The sequence below is a fragment of the Schistocerca nitens genome, chromosome 1, assembly GCF_023898315.1.
Source record: "Schistocerca nitens isolate TAMUIC-IGC-003100 chromosome 1, iqSchNite1.1, whole genome shotgun sequence".
NCBI classification, from domain to species: Eukaryota; Metazoa; Arthropoda; class Insecta; order Orthoptera; family Acrididae; genus Schistocerca; species Schistocerca nitens.
The window spans coordinates 1037189217-1037205166 of record NC_064614.1 but is presented as its reverse complement, the minus strand read 5'-3'; the positions used below and the strand labels follow the sequence as shown (position 1 = coordinate 1037205166).

Here is a 15950-nt window from a genome sequence, read left to right as displayed (position 1 = left end):
TAGAACTGACATTATAATGAGCATGTGTGCCATTCCTGTTATAACCGCTCCCTGATTCAGGTGGTCCCAGCACAGAATTTGTCACCATGACCATGCTTGGACCAACCCTAGGAGAGAAAGAATGTTGATTTTGGCCAGGTCATTCCCAGGAGATATTGTGGTTTCTTGTGGTAGACACTCTCTTTAACTTCCACTTTGTGGCCCAAATGTCATTATATACCACTCATGCTACCATTCATGCCCTGTTCACAAATTTTACAATTGAGGCAGTGCACCACACATTCGTGTCTGGCAATAGTCTGGAGTATACATTGTCCCAAATCAAGGTCTTTTGTTGCCATAACACTGAAAACTTAGCCGCCACTCTCTTCCACTTGGCCTTCAACTTTTGAAGCTCAGCAGATGGTCATGACATTCAAAACTCATATGCACAAAGCCTTTCTGATGAGGTCGGCCAAGGAAGCACTACACAGCCCCCACAACATGTATGGGTCTACAACCATCAATGGGACCAGTCAGGTCAAAATATTGCATGGGCATACACATCAAACACTGTTAGACATCCTGTATCCTATGCAGTGTGCTAAGCCAAAGTATATGTACGACTATGTGCAGGATACCTGTTCTGAATGTGCATGTTTAGGTGTTCCTGTGATGGCCCAAGAGGTCATCATAGGCCATAGGAGAGTATCAGCTGTTCAGCATCACAACTGGCTAAAAGCTCATGACCCTGCACTGAAACCACCTCTGGATGCAACTAGTTTCATGAGCAGCATCACCGCTGTCTCCGTCTCTGACCATGGGACCGGCACCAATCTAATGACTCACTGTACCACAAGCTGTAACTCTGGGTTGCTCCCTCACTGGTACAAACTATGCTCTCATTACCCCTCTCATACTTGTGCAGATGTATGGACTAGAGTTTGGGAGCTTATGGACACAAAACTACTACTCATATCACACCAGATGGAGGGCGGGTGTCTGCTGGGGACCTAACTGCACAATAACCCTGGGTTCGGTGTGGGGTAGTGGTGGGGTGGAGGACTGCTGTAGCCTGTTGTGGGGTTGTGTACCACTGCGGCTACGGTGGGGACGAAGCCTCTCCATCATTTCTAGGTCCCGTTCAATACAATCCCTGCAATATATCCTACACTCATGTAACCTTCCTGGCCTCAAGATTTGCTAGTCTGTCCCCTTCCTACCTCCACCCCTTCCTGCTACCATTCCAGCCTTACACATGCCTTCTGTCTCCCAGACTCCCCTCCATAGTTCTTTCCCTCTCTCTTCTGTCCCCAGCAAAGCTCTCCTGATACTGCACCTAGCAGCCCACCATCCTGTCCCTGCCATGTCCCTGCACACTCCTTCAGGTAGCATTACAGCGTCTTCCTCCACTCCTTTCCTGCTGTCTCTCCCCCTCCCTATCACACTTACTCTGTTGCCCACTACCCACCCCAACTGAGATTGCTACTCAACTCTGTGGATCTACAGTGTCCAGAGATGCATATAGACAGTCATTTTTTCCCTCCCTCTATTTGCAAGTGGGACATGAAAGGAAATGACTTGTCATGGTACAGGGTACCCTCCACCATGCACCGTACAGTGGCCTGCGGAATATTTACGTAGACGTAGATGATAATGGCTATATGTGTGTGAATTGTGCATGTATGAATGTGTGTGTGTGTGTGTGTGTGTATGTGTGTGTGTGTGTGTCATTTCATTGACACTATTCTAAAGTTCATATATTCCAAAAGACTACTTTTAAAAGTGCCTGTCTGCTGCTCAATACAAACTATAAGTGATGAACAGCAATCGATCCTGATTCACATTGTAGTTCCATTCCAGATTTTCCACTGTCTGAATATGTTACTGTGAGCGGGGCATGGTTCCATCACTGCATGCCAGAAGTGAATCAGTACTCAAAGCCTATGTTCTTGGACCAAAGAGGAAAAGTCAGTTTCATCTGCTGGAAAAATTAAGGGCAGTGCTATCGGAAATGCCAAAAAGACCTTTCAGAAGGTCAGTGCACCTGCTCACAACTGTGCTTTGGCAAGGGATAAAACTGAGAAATTTGATGCTGCCTCAACGAGGCCCATACAACAGGCTTAAAGTGAATTTACTACAGCTTGTTTAATAGAAGTGACAAAACCTTATAGTTATGCATCAAGTTTTATAAAGTTGACTTAGGACATGGCTTGTTTTAGGCAAACATTTAAATAATATTTTATGTTCTGAAGAAGATGTTATTACTGTTGTGACTTGGCAAGACAGCCAAGCCACTATGAGGTAGCCGAAAGGCACGCGTTTAAGCTCACGCAGGCTGGCGTGAGGTCTGGAACAGTTAAAGGAGTTGAGACTAGTAAAATAAGTACGTAGCTTCTGGAATACTTAACTTTAATCCATAATTGGTGAACATCGGTCTGACGGTACATGCATCACAAGATTAATAGCAAATGATAATGGCGCCTTGCTAGGTCGTAGCAAATGACGTAGCTGAAGGCTACGCTAACTATCGTCTCGGCAAATGAGAGCGTAATTTGTCAGTGAACCATCGCTAGCAAAGTCGGCTGTACAACTGGGGCGAGTGCTAGGAAGTCTCTCTAGACCTGCCGTGTGGCGGCGCTCGGTCTGCAATCACTGATAGTGGCGACACGCGGGTCCGACGTATACTAACGGACCGCGGCCGATTTAAAGGCTACCACCTAGCAAGTGTGGTGTCTGGCGGTGACACCACAATTACTAACATGAAACATAGGTAAACGATAAAGTTAACCTGCAACTGTAGGCTGTATATTCTTATATAAACAATATAAATCAAATGGTAGTTCTTAGGATGACATTGTAGTTGCTTTAAATTTAAGTTTGCAAAATTTAAGAGTTTAAAGTACAGAATACGAATTCAAACAATGGAAAACCCAGGATGGGATGTAACAATATTATGAGAAGGAAAGTTGCCACTCACCATACAGCATCTCTGTTATAGAATAAGAATTTACTTATTTTTTCCATTACACCCTTTCTGTCAGAATGTTATTTTGTTACACATTACTGGGAAAGAACGAATATTTATTACTCAACACTTATAGATTTTTTTTATTTTGTTACAATAGTCTGCAATTTATAGCTATCAAACTCTGTATGCAAAAGTAATGCAAACAGTTAGCTTGGATGCTGGTGCATAACAGATGTAGTTCCATGAATTACTGTTTGCACATAACAAAACAGAACAATGTAAAGGACAGATTCCTACTCACCATATTGAGGAGGACTTCAGTCACAGGTAGGCAGAATGATAAAGACATTATGAACATTTCTAGCACTCTTTTTCATTGTGCCTGTCTGTGGCTCAACTTCTCTTCCATGTGGTGAGTAGCAATCGGTCCTTTCCATATCATTGTTACGTTAGAAAATAGTGTAATGAGGTTAAAGAGAAGTATAATTTTACACATGTGAAGTTCAAATTTCGTGTTTTGCAGGACTGTATTTTGGCACATATTCAGCTGCTTATAAGACTTTAGAATTTATCAATTACTTTATCACAATGTCTTGTTATGTGTACTAGCATACCTTAACATACTGCTTCTTTAAATACATATAATTTAGGCCTTCAAATTATGGATTAATTACATATGCAGCTGGTTATTTTGAACAGTAACAGTCACTAAAAACTCCATATTACTATTACATATCAAAATATATAGTATCAATAAGGTGCACGTCACACTGTAATGCCAAAGGTTTCTCTACTGTTTTTGATGCCACAGTTCAATCTTATTTACTACAAACAGATGCTACAGTATATAAAAAGTTTGTTAAAAGTATTTAAAAATACTGTGTGTGCATTTTAACCAAGAAAATTAGAAATATGACTAAACCAGATATTACAAAAGAAGAATGAAACAGAGATGAGAAAACATACCTTTGGTTCCTGAAGCCAAACCATGACTATGTCAAAGAGACTATTACGACCACTCTTTCCTAAACGTTCCAGTATCGTCTTGATACATTTTGCAACCATTTTCCTACAGTCTGGTGACTCATCATTTACGAGTTGTGGACTAACAGATATAAAAAACAGTGCACTATGTTCTTCCAGCATCTCCTGCAGGATAAAAACATTTGTATGTTAATGAACAAAGTAGTACTTCACAAAGCTGACAATACATCATTAAAATTATGTAACAAAAGTACTTGATGTAAGTTGATGTTTAAAAACCTATGACAGACATCCACAGAAATTTTTGTCTGGCATTACTGTGAAATACAAAATTTTAATTATGTAAGAATGGGCAGAATGTCTAGAAATTGTAAGTATGAAAGTTTCAATCAGGTCTGGAAGGGCTCTTAGAGAGCCTAAAGGTTTAGGCAATTGCTCAAAAAGGGAGCAAACCTGATTTCAAGTACTGCACAGAAAAAATTTCTAATTGAGATGACATACTCATTACATAACATGATCAGCATATCTGAACGGTCAACAGTGCTATCATTTCACATCACTGCGATGACATATTCATTACATAAAATGATCAGCATATCTGAATGGTTGACAGTGCAATCATTTCACATAACTGCATCTTCAATGATTTCATCCCTATTGAACAATTCATTTCATTTCAGTGCATTTAATTAAATTCATTTCTAGTAGCTGGATATTTCATAAATCCTATACAGCCCTTGTCTCAGTAGCTCAGTGGTTAAATGTCAAACTATTTTATTTATTTGTTTAATTAACAAGTTCTGTGTGATTATGTGAGCTAAAGCTCCTTGACCACGAAACACGACAGTACAAAGTTTATCGGATGTTGCTTACGCAATCTATACACAAAAGAGTTTAAAATAATGTGAGGAAGTGTATGAATACACAAAATATTGCAGAGAAAAGTTCTCAACTACTGCAAGGAAGTCTGTACAGAATACAAGAAGTGTGTCAGAATGAAACTTTTCAACTTGTGTTTGCATACATTTCTAGTTCTTCTGGGAGCCTTTTAAAAATGAAACATGTTAAATAGTGCACATTTTTCTGTACAATGGTTAAGAGAGTGGAACAATATCGTGAAAAGGAAAGTTGCAACTCACCATCTAGTGGAGATGCTGAGTCACGGCAGGCATGGAAAAAAGACTTTCACATATATAGCTTCCAGCCAGTAAGGCCTTTGTCAAATTCGATGACGACGACACACACACACACACACACACACACACACACACACACACACACGACTGCAGTCTGCAGGCAACTGAGGCCACACTGCGAGCAGCAGAGCCATTGCATGATGGGAGTGGTGACTGGGAGGGGTAAGGAGGAGGAGGCTGGGATGGGAAGGGATAGTAGAGTAGCAGTGGCAGATAGTGATGTGCTGCTGGGGAATGCGCAGGGATGAGGTGGATAGAGGATGGGGAGTCGGGAGGTTAGACAGAGAGCAGCAGAGAGGTGGTTAGAGGCGGATGTGGAAAAGGAGAGAAGTAAAAAGACTGGATGTGATGGAAGGATGAGGGCTGTGTAGTGCTGGAATGGGAACAGAGAAGGGGGTGGGAAGGATCCATATGGTGTAGGCTGTGAAGCAGTCGCTGAAATGAAGGATGTCATGTTTGGCAGCGTGCTCAGCAACAGGGTGGTCCACTTGTTTTCTGGCCACAGTTTGCTAGAGGCCATTCATGCGGACAGACAGCTTGTTGGTTGTCATGCCCACATAGAACGCAGCACAGTGGTTGCAGCTTAGCTTGTAGATCACATGACTAGTTTCACAGGTGGGATCTGCCTTTGATGGGATAGGTGATGTTTGTGACCAGGCTGGAGTAGGTTGCATGGGAGAATGTACAGGACAGGTCTTGCTTCTAGGTCTATTACAGGGGTATGAGCCATGGGGTAAGTCGCTGGGAGCAGGCGACTCAGCATCTCTGCTATATGGTGAATTGCAACTTTCCTTTCCACAATATTGCTACATTCCATCCTGGATTTTTCGTTGTTTGCTTAAGACAGTGGTATGCACATGCATATCCTTCCTCCATTTAGTTTTCACTGAATGAATATTTCAGTTTCTTCTGAATGGGTCAATACTGGCAACAACAAATCTCATGATGGAATACATGTACAGGGATGACAGAGTTAGAACTCCGAGTCATCTCACAAATCACATACACAAAGTTCATGAATTAACACTGCAGGTCTGTCTGAGCACCCTTTTCTGGGTACAGAATATACTTGACAGAGCTGTTAAAAAATATAGCACTTTATGAGATAATAGAGTGAAAGAAAGCAAAGTACACAAGGCATCCTCTTCAGTGTCAGAGACAGTGGAGACCATTCTTACACTGAAGACAGCCGCATTCAGTTTTTGCAAAATATTTTGAATGTTATGTTTCCAAGAAAGTTTTTCATCTACCCACAGCTCTAATAATTTAAAATGGCCACCTTCACTGACTCTTCAGTCACTAAAATTTCACTATTACAAGAGTTTTGTGTCAGAAATTGCATTTTGTTGCCTTTTGGCATTAATTTGCTAATTTGTTCTGTGAAAACTATGAGCTGGTTTTACTGCCCACCCTGTCAGCGACATTCAAGTTATGTTCCACCTCTCCCATAACAACACCTGTTGAACTATCAGTTTTCCTTCTCATCCTGTTGGGTAAGTCTCCCCTGACTTGGAGTTCTGGGTGACTTTTCTGAACTGTACCCCTTTCCCTAAACCTCTCCAGTCCTTTTTCTTCACCCCTCTTTCTTCCCCTACAACTCTTCTTTCAGAAGAAGGAGCCACTGGCTATGGAAGCTTGTTAATGTTAAATCCTTTTTTGTATGTGTGTTTCCCTGCCACCACTTGGTGAGTAGATTTTTTATGTATCCATTTACATTATATTATCAATAACTGATTATTTTCATTTCTATAACAACACCTGTGTAATCTACAAACAGAAAAAAATTTGAAACAAGTCTCTCATTCGGTGGCATCCCTGTCGTGCTTTACACGACCTCAGGTGGCTTCAAATTACTTCCCTGTTTGTTGACCGGAGGACAATATTCTGCTTTCTACTTTTCGTGTATGAACTGAAGCATCATTCAGCAAATTTCCTAATCACGTAACGTTCCAACTAGTGCACAGACATTGGATGCTCCACACAGCTTGATGATTTTGTTAAATCAATTATCGTTTAGCCCTGACAGTGCCTGTTCATACAGTCCTTGGGTCTGGATAACCCAGTCCTTACGCAACACCAACTCCATCCCCACCCCCTGTGAAATTATTTCCACACGCCAAGTGGGAAGACCTTTGGGAGTAATGTTCAGAAATCATCAGTGAAAACTTTGACTGAAATTTGAGTCAGACCTGGAGATTTGCTCATATAGTCGAAATGATTAAGGTGACTGCTCACAAAAAGCAGGAAATCTTGATAAATCCAAATTTCAATTGTCACAACATATTTATTACAAATAATAGCATTGCTGAATGGGAAGAGGTTAGTTTTGAGTTGCCACCAAATTTCATTGTTCCTTTCTTTGATAATTCTGTGGAGTACTTCCTCACCCCTTACTTTATCAGTCCACCTTATTTTCAACAATCTTCTGTAGCACCACATTTAAAATGCTTCAATTCTCTTATGTTCCAGTTTTCTCACAGTCCATGACTCACTACCAAACTATGATACAATATATTCTCAAGAATTTCTTCCACTAGTTAAGGCCTCTGTTTGATGTTGGTAAAATATCTTGGGCAGGAATGCTCTTTTTGCCTGTGCTAGTTGCCTTTTATGTCCTCCTTGCTTCGCCTGTCTTAAGTTATTCTGCTTCCGAGGCAGCATAATTCCTTAACTTCGTCTATTTCGTTGCCATCAGTTTCGATGTTAAGTTTCTCACTATTCTCATTTCTGCTACTTCTCATTACTTTTGTCTTCAGTTTATTCTCAATCCTAATTCTGTACTCATTAGATTGTTCATTCCATTCAACAGTTTCTGTAGTTCTTCTTCACCTCCACTAACAATAGCAATTTCATCAACAAATTTATTTTAAACCTACTCTTGAACAACCCCCCCCCCCCTCGTCATTGCTTCTTTAAAGCATAGATTGAATGGCAGAGGTGAAAGACTGCATTCCTGGCTGCTTATACCCTTTTTAATCTGAGAATTTAGTTCTTATTGTTCCCTCTCAGTTCTTGTACATATTGTATATTAACAGTCTATCTCTATAGCTTACTCCTATTTTCTCCAAATTTTTAACATCTTGCACTACTTTCTATTGTCAGACACTTTTTCTGGGTAGATGAATCCTATGAATGTGTCTTGATTTTTCTTCAGTCTTGCTTCCATGCAACATTAGGACTGCCTTTCTAGTGCCATTATCTTTTCTATAGCTACACTGACAATCATCTAAGAGCTCTTCAATTTTTTCTGTTCCATTCTTCTGTATATTACTCTTGTCAGCAACTTGGATGGATTCTACACTGATTTTGTGATAGTTCTCACACTTTTCAGTTCATGCTATCTTTGGAATTATGTGGTCAATGTTTTTTAGAAAGTCTGAAGGTATGTTCTGAGTATTATAGACTCTACTTGAGTAATTGTTTCGAGTACCACCTCCCACAGAAACTCTGATGGGATGTTATCTCTATCCCTTTTGCCTTATTTGATCTTAAGCTTTCCAAAGATCTTTTGAATTCTTACTTTAATACTGGACGCCTCCCTCTTCCATATTGACTCCAATTTCTTCTTCTATCACATCATCAGACAATTCCTCGATCTCATGGAGTACTCATTATATGTACCTGCTCTCTTTCCAGTGCATTCTTTAAGTTGCCAACTTGCTTTTAATTTCAACAAATTTTGTTTCGTCTTTTCTCAATGCTGAGTCAGCCATTCTGATGATCATTTCTTTTTCAATTTTTCACATTTTGCCTGCAGGCATTTTGCCTTGGCTTCTCTGGATTTCTATTTCTATATGTTTCGTTCCTAAGTGATTTATTTTGCTGTATTCTTGTCTTCCCCAGAACATTTTTGAACTTCCTTCTTTAAGCCAAGGTTTCTTCATGGTTACCTTCCTAGCACTTATGTTTGTCTTTCCAACATCTGTGATTGCTCTTTTAAGAGGTGCCCACATCTCTTCAATTGAACTGACTACTGTAGTATCCCTTACCGCAGTATCCACATCTTCAATGAACTTCAAATGCTTCTCATCCTTCCCCAGTACTTCAGTACACCACTTCCTTCCACTCTGATTCTCCCATATGATTCTCTTTTAAACTTCAGTTTCCTCCCTTTCGTTACTATATTATGATCTGAGTCTGTATCTGCTCCTGGGTACACCTAACAATACAATATCTGAATTTGGAATCTCCAGGCCTTTTCCACGTATACCTCCTCCTCTTGTGATTCCTAAACAGAGTATTCACTACTACTAAGCGAATCTTATTGAAGAACTGAATTAACCTCTCTCATTCCTGCTGCCAATCCCACATTCACTCATAACTCCTTCCCCTACAACTACTTTCCGGTCACCAATGATTATTAAATTTTCATCACCTTTTACATACTGAATTACCTGTTCAATATCCTCATAAAACTTTCTCTCTCTTCTTCTTCTTCTGGATACATCATCGACATGTATACTTTAACTACTTTTGTCAGAGTTGATTGGTTTTTGAAGCTGGTAAGAACAACACTATCACTGACCTGTTTGCAGTACCTCACCCTCTGCCCTACCTTCCTATTCATAACACCTCCTGCTTCAATTATACTAATTTCTGCTGCGGTTGATATCATCCTATAGTCATCTGACCAGAAATCCTTGTCTTCTTTCCATTTCACTTCACTGACCTTCACTATACCTAGATTGAGCCTCAAGCAATCCTCACATGGAAAATGTTTATAATGGTAAAGTATGCCAGACACAGTATATGTTATGGTTGCTGCATGCTCTGAAACGATGTGCTGCATCTCATGGGATGTGTTTCTCATCAACCACAAATATCTTTAGTGGCAGTTCTCAGCTGCATCTGGTATGCAAACCACACCTTCTACTTACTAAAGTGGATACATGTAAAATAGCTGCATTAACTCTGTTAGCAACTGTTGAAAAAGAGTGGAGAAAATCTCAAAGAAGATTCTGGACTCATCGACAGTTTCAACAGTGAACTGCTGGTAGAGCAATGATCTGAAATATATTACTAGCAGAAGCTATTCATTAACTCAATTGAATCTCCATCTCATTTTTATTTTAAATTGGATATAGTTAAAGTATAGTGTCTGTCAGTTTGTGCATGCATAATATTCATATTCTCAATGTTGTGTTAACTATCATCACTCTGAAGTAATGTACTTCTTCACATAGAAATCTAAATCGGGATTTGTTTTGTAATCTTGTTCGAATGGAAGAGGAGATATTTTCGAAACTGCTCACCATCACTAAAAAGGATACTTACCAACAAACATGAGGCAGTCCATACAATGAAGACAAAGAAACATGTATTTTACACAAAGTTTCATAATGGCAAAAACTTCCTGGGTGTAGTACATGTTTACCTTCTAACAGAATGGAAGTCACATTACGATTGTGGCCACTGGGGACACATTCCAGCATTGGCTCATACAGCAATAATTGTACCAAATACATTGACTATTGCAGATAATACTTCTATAAAGCTGATAAGACAGACCCAGAATTTTTAGGAACAAGAAAGAAGTAGCTTTCTTCTTTTAGTTCATGATGCTATGACCAAAACTACAGATTTCAGTTATATGGTATACTACATAGCGTAACATTTACATCTAAAAATGTTATATCTGATACTTAACTAAGACCAAAATATGACACACTTTTGGTATATTATCATTGTGGCGTAGCATTGAAAAGGTACACTTTCATTCATAGCACACATTAACAGCAGCAAATACAGGAGCCTTAACTAGAGAAATGTTGTTTGTTGCAATTTTATTATTACAAATCGCACCTGAAATGATGCATTTTTGAGAGATCCTCAATGTGCTGTTTTGAAACAGCTTATATTCATATTACATACTTTATAATAATAATAATAATAATAATAATAATAATAATAATGATGATGATGATAATAATAAAACACCAAATATAAAGTTTAAAGCCATACAATATGGCTTCTCCTAAATTCTGACTGTGCTGTAAAATTGTGGTAATGAACTAATACACACAAACATGACTTTCTTCATACTTTCTGAGCATTAAGCCTCTCGGGACTCCACAAGGCACAAAATATTGTTGTACACAATACAAACTAGAAATACAATAAGAGATTCAGCCAGCGCTACTTCGTGCATATATAGGTGCTGGCCACCGGTAGATGGCACAGCAAAGACAGTGGCGTGTGCAAGCTTCCTAATGATGGACTCTAGCGGCCAGCTGGTGCTGATACAGTTGGCGGGTGATTTGAGCGCACCGCACAAGAGTGGTGACCCACACTTGGCACTCTCACACTCATAAGCATTAGTAGCAGGATACAGCAAACCTCTCCCTCACTTGAAGTGGTGCCCAGTTGGAGAAGGAGACGCTGGTTGCCCAACGAGAGGCATGTCCATCAGATCTGGAGGGGGAGGGATGTTATGTCAGGCAGGCACCGAGGCATAGGGCTGGAATGTGCAGGGATGTGGGATCGCCCAATGGCGGTGAGCTCATGTGGCACTGGCAAGGAGGATGCCACCACCATCTGTGTGTCTTCATAAGTACGCAGGTCACAGGGTGGAGGAGATGGGGCTGGACCCACTGGCGACGATGGCTGAGGTGATGACAGTGGGGCTTTTAGGGGACCGAATCATGGAAGGTTTCTTGAATTGGAACAGTAGGTTCTTCAGTAAGTGTGACACACAGTTAAGGTTTAGTGATTACTCAAGAAATTATCCAAATGAAGATGCTGGAGATAAAGAGGAATTTTCCATCTGAATTTGTCATAGAATTCAAAGCACATACGAGATGGTGCATGATGATGATGATGAAAAGGGTGGGGCTTATCTTACGATGCAGAACAATGCAATCCCAGTCACTTCATGCGACATTTGACAAAAACCTACTGGGTATTGGTCTCACGTAAAGTAAGAGACTGTTATGACTGTTTACAATACACAGTGTTTACTTTCTGGGACAGGTATTATGTACTTCACTTCAATAAAACAGTCTCTAAATTTGATTAGTCAGAATAAAAAATTCTCAGAAAGCTTCCTAAAAAAGGGTTGGCTTATTGTTTGGTAAATATGTCAATCCTTTTTTTTTTTCATTGTGATAACAATGCATATGAGCTACTTATGAGATGATGAATCAATTTGTCTTAACCACTTAGCATTGCTTCTGGGAGTGGTTTGCTCATTTTAGCCCTAACAGTCAATGTGTTAACACAAATGAATAACATTAAGAGAGAAATATGGATTGACTGATAACAAGCCAGTTGATTAAACAAGACTATATTTTCAGCAGACTGCAACAGTCTACCTGTAGCCACATGTTAGGAATAAAATATTGTTACCAGTCTGTGTTTCAAATTATTAGTCAATTATTGAGTAATGTGATAACTTTTTCCATTATCTGGTAGTAAACTGCATTGTTTTTTATTAGTATAAGCCAAAGACATAACTCTTTGTTACGGGCCTGTATCACTGCAGAGTTTGCATGCAAAGGACTGTATTGACATACTAACTACAAATACCACGGCAATGTACACACACAACAATGTGGCCACATCAGCAGCATAAGGAAACAACAATGTTTATTCCATCATCTTTTGGGAGTGCATCTGGAACAGTAACATTTATAGGAAAGTTGATGACTGAATTAAAAGCTTCCAAAACAATAAGATACTGTGTAGTAATTTACATTTTCTCCCTTCATTCTGCAGTGTCAAGTATGGCTATACAGCTAACAGCTGAAATCTCAGAATACAAAATATACTGTCCTAGATGCACGCCTGGATGACGATTGAATAACCTACCTCCCAGAAAAACTTCAAAGATGCAATATTCATCTTACAACATACAGCAAAAGATGGCTGAGTGGCAGTAGTATGGATGGTGAACTTTATCTGGCTGCCAGCACTTCACAGAGTTTAACAAAAATAAGTGGAGATTCTCAGAAGTAATGTAACACCTAACTGGCACTTACTGAATTCTAATTTCAATACATCTGACCATGTTGCTCAGTTTAAAATGAGAGCACATAATGTATGAAAAGAAATGAGAAAAGAAACGCAATGGTACAAAAATTTGTATTGCTGTAATCTACAACAGCGCCATTCAGTGAGGCAAATTAGAAGTGTGCAGCCATCCCAATTAAAAACAGTGTGACAGATAAGAGCAACAGAACACCTTGCTACCAGGCCCAATAGTCAATGCACTGTGAGATGGTGGACAAAGGAAATTGCTCTAAGAGTATGCCTTCACCACCAACTGTTTTAATTATATGCAGAACGTTTTGTATCTCTTCTTAATTGTGATGGTTATATGAAGTGTTTAACATGCCATAAAATACTGATCCATACAAAGAAATTCAATCTGCAGTGGTGTCATACCATAAATCACACAACAGAGTATGATAAATAAATAAAATTTGATCTAAATACCGGACTGTCAAACTAAGTAAGTTACCACTTAATTTAAACATATGTTACTTAGGTAATATGATGACAACAGCATGAATTAAATCCACTTTCACTTAGACAGCAACTGTGATTTCGGTATGGTGAGCTTTTATGGCTAATAATTTTTGATAAAAGCTGTCATTTTATCTGAACCACATAAATCACCGAGGAAGAAACTCTACTGTGAGAATCAGCTACAAAATATGTCAAAGGACAGCTGTCAATCTGAAACCATTTTTTTAAGGTGACTTCATTAAAGACCACATTTTAATGGTAGCAGAAGAAATGTGTCCACAACTGCTGTCAGTATCCCTCTTTCAAACAACTGTAATTGTGATACTGAAATAAAACCCAGGTATCAGCCCAAAAAGACTGTGTGATATCTACAAATGTTTATCATAAATATGTTTCATGAAACTTCATGGACAAGCAGCATGGATGCTTAGTTTGTTTTATTCAATGTACAGCTGTAAGCAGATCTTTTGTCCCATGAAAATATATAAAACATGATCGAAATGTTTCAAATCGGACTGTCATTTTAAAGGTATTTTGAGGCTGACTCAGTCACTCAGTCATTCCCAACATTGAGGGTCTTGTGGGGAGGGGGATAGAAAGAAAGAAATTGAGAAGGTAAAATAGAAAACTGTTCTGCACTGACTTGCTCTATTTTCATTGTGCATTGTGTTTTTGTTTATCAGTACTGAGTAGAGTTAGTTGATTGATGGATGTAGTGACTGTGGATTAGCTTAGTCATTTAGTTCTCATTTACATTTATTTCATATTATTTTGTTGCAGCTGTTTCCTTACTGTTACAATCTATTAGTAATTAATTTCAATATAATCAACCTAACAAATTAAATTGCAATTGCCATCTTTAATTTATGACGCTGCTACTGACATTACATACAGTGCAATTTTATTTGAAAACAGGTTTATGTATTTCTGCCATTATTTTCTTTTCTTTCCTTAATGATCCAAAGGAGCTACATTTGTTGCCTGTTACTGTATCATCTGTTATCAACAGTTATGTGCTCTGTGTGTTTTATACAAAAGTTTTAATCATCAAATATACCACTCATACACCAAGGTGTTAACTGTAAGGTAACTTCACCAAATGCCAATAAATAAAACTAAAATAAGGAAATAACAGCCTCGTGTAACACTGATGAAGGCAAACTATTGATTAAATTTCCTAGCCGATTAGCTGATGTAATACAGCATTCAAAACACATATTAATTAATTTGAGCACATTAATTAGTCACTGACATTCTTGATAATACATTTTAGTTAATGTCGTTAAATTTAATGTAGGTACGAGCTACAAAACTGTTGATCAGAAAAAGTGATTCAAGTATGTTTATGGCAGGTGAGGGGACAGCTGACAGTCCATTGTCTGCATCTTATATGATGATGAATGTGCTCTGAATGAAACACACCACAGGCATGAACTGGCCAACTAGAATGGTCGTCATATTCCCTTTGTCATAACAAAAATCGAAGATTATGAGCAGAAGACAGATGACCTATTTATCAGCAGACAGAGGAATCTGTACCACACAGAAGCCCTACCACACTGACTGCATATGTTACAGAAAATCCATAAAGATGGTGTACCATTAAGACTGAATGTGTGGGCTCCTGGGTCTCCGATGTATAAACTGGTTAAACTCTTGGCCTCTTCTATTTAGCCACAATGGGGGAAGACAGACATACATACATACATAAAGGACTACAGACATTTCTTCACAAAGCTGAAGAAACTAAATCATGGGACGAACAATATCCTTGTTAGCCTTGATGATGTTTTTCATTTACCTACATGCCACTTAAAGACTCTCTGGAGCACACTGATTTGATTTTCTAACAAGGTATCATAAAGCTGTTTCATGCATGTCTTACCACCAATTTACTTCATGTGGACAACAACTTCTATGAACAGCTGGAAGGCATTGCAGTGAGTAGTCCACTTATTCCCGTGGTTGCCAATTTCTTCATGGAGCATTTAGAAAGACAGGCAATGGACTTGGCACCTTATAAACCTGGGCATTTTGCGGGTACATCAGTGACATGCGAACCCATGGTGAGGAATGGCTTGGAGACTTCCTACGACATATGAATGGTCTCCATGACAGCATTAATACTTTGACTGCTACAGGCGTGCTTGCTGCTTTCTGTGCTTAATGTGGCTTTGTTGTTGACTAATATCACTACCTGCGATGAGACATTGCACTCTGGCACTACCCGTGTACTAGTTTTGGTGCACGCCCCAACTCACCTGTGCTGAACATTTCTGGTGTACAGAGCATGATGACTTTGTCTGCTGCTCTGGGTTTGCCACCCTTGGTACAAAATAAACACAGTTACTCTG

General features: G+C 39.2%; 1 protein-coding gene across 1 annotated transcript in view; it reads right to left on the bottom strand.

Moving 5' to 3' along the window:
- LOC126223916 (small subunit processome component 20 homolog) overlaps positions 1–15950 on the bottom strand; it is a 206637-nt gene that overhangs the window by 15088 nt on the left and 175599 nt on the right. The window contains exon 31 of the mRNA XM_049942200.1: positions 3917–4099. Coding sequence (XP_049798157.1) covers positions 3917–4099 — 183 coding nt within the window. The remainder of the gene's footprint in view (positions 1–3916; positions 4100–15950) is intronic.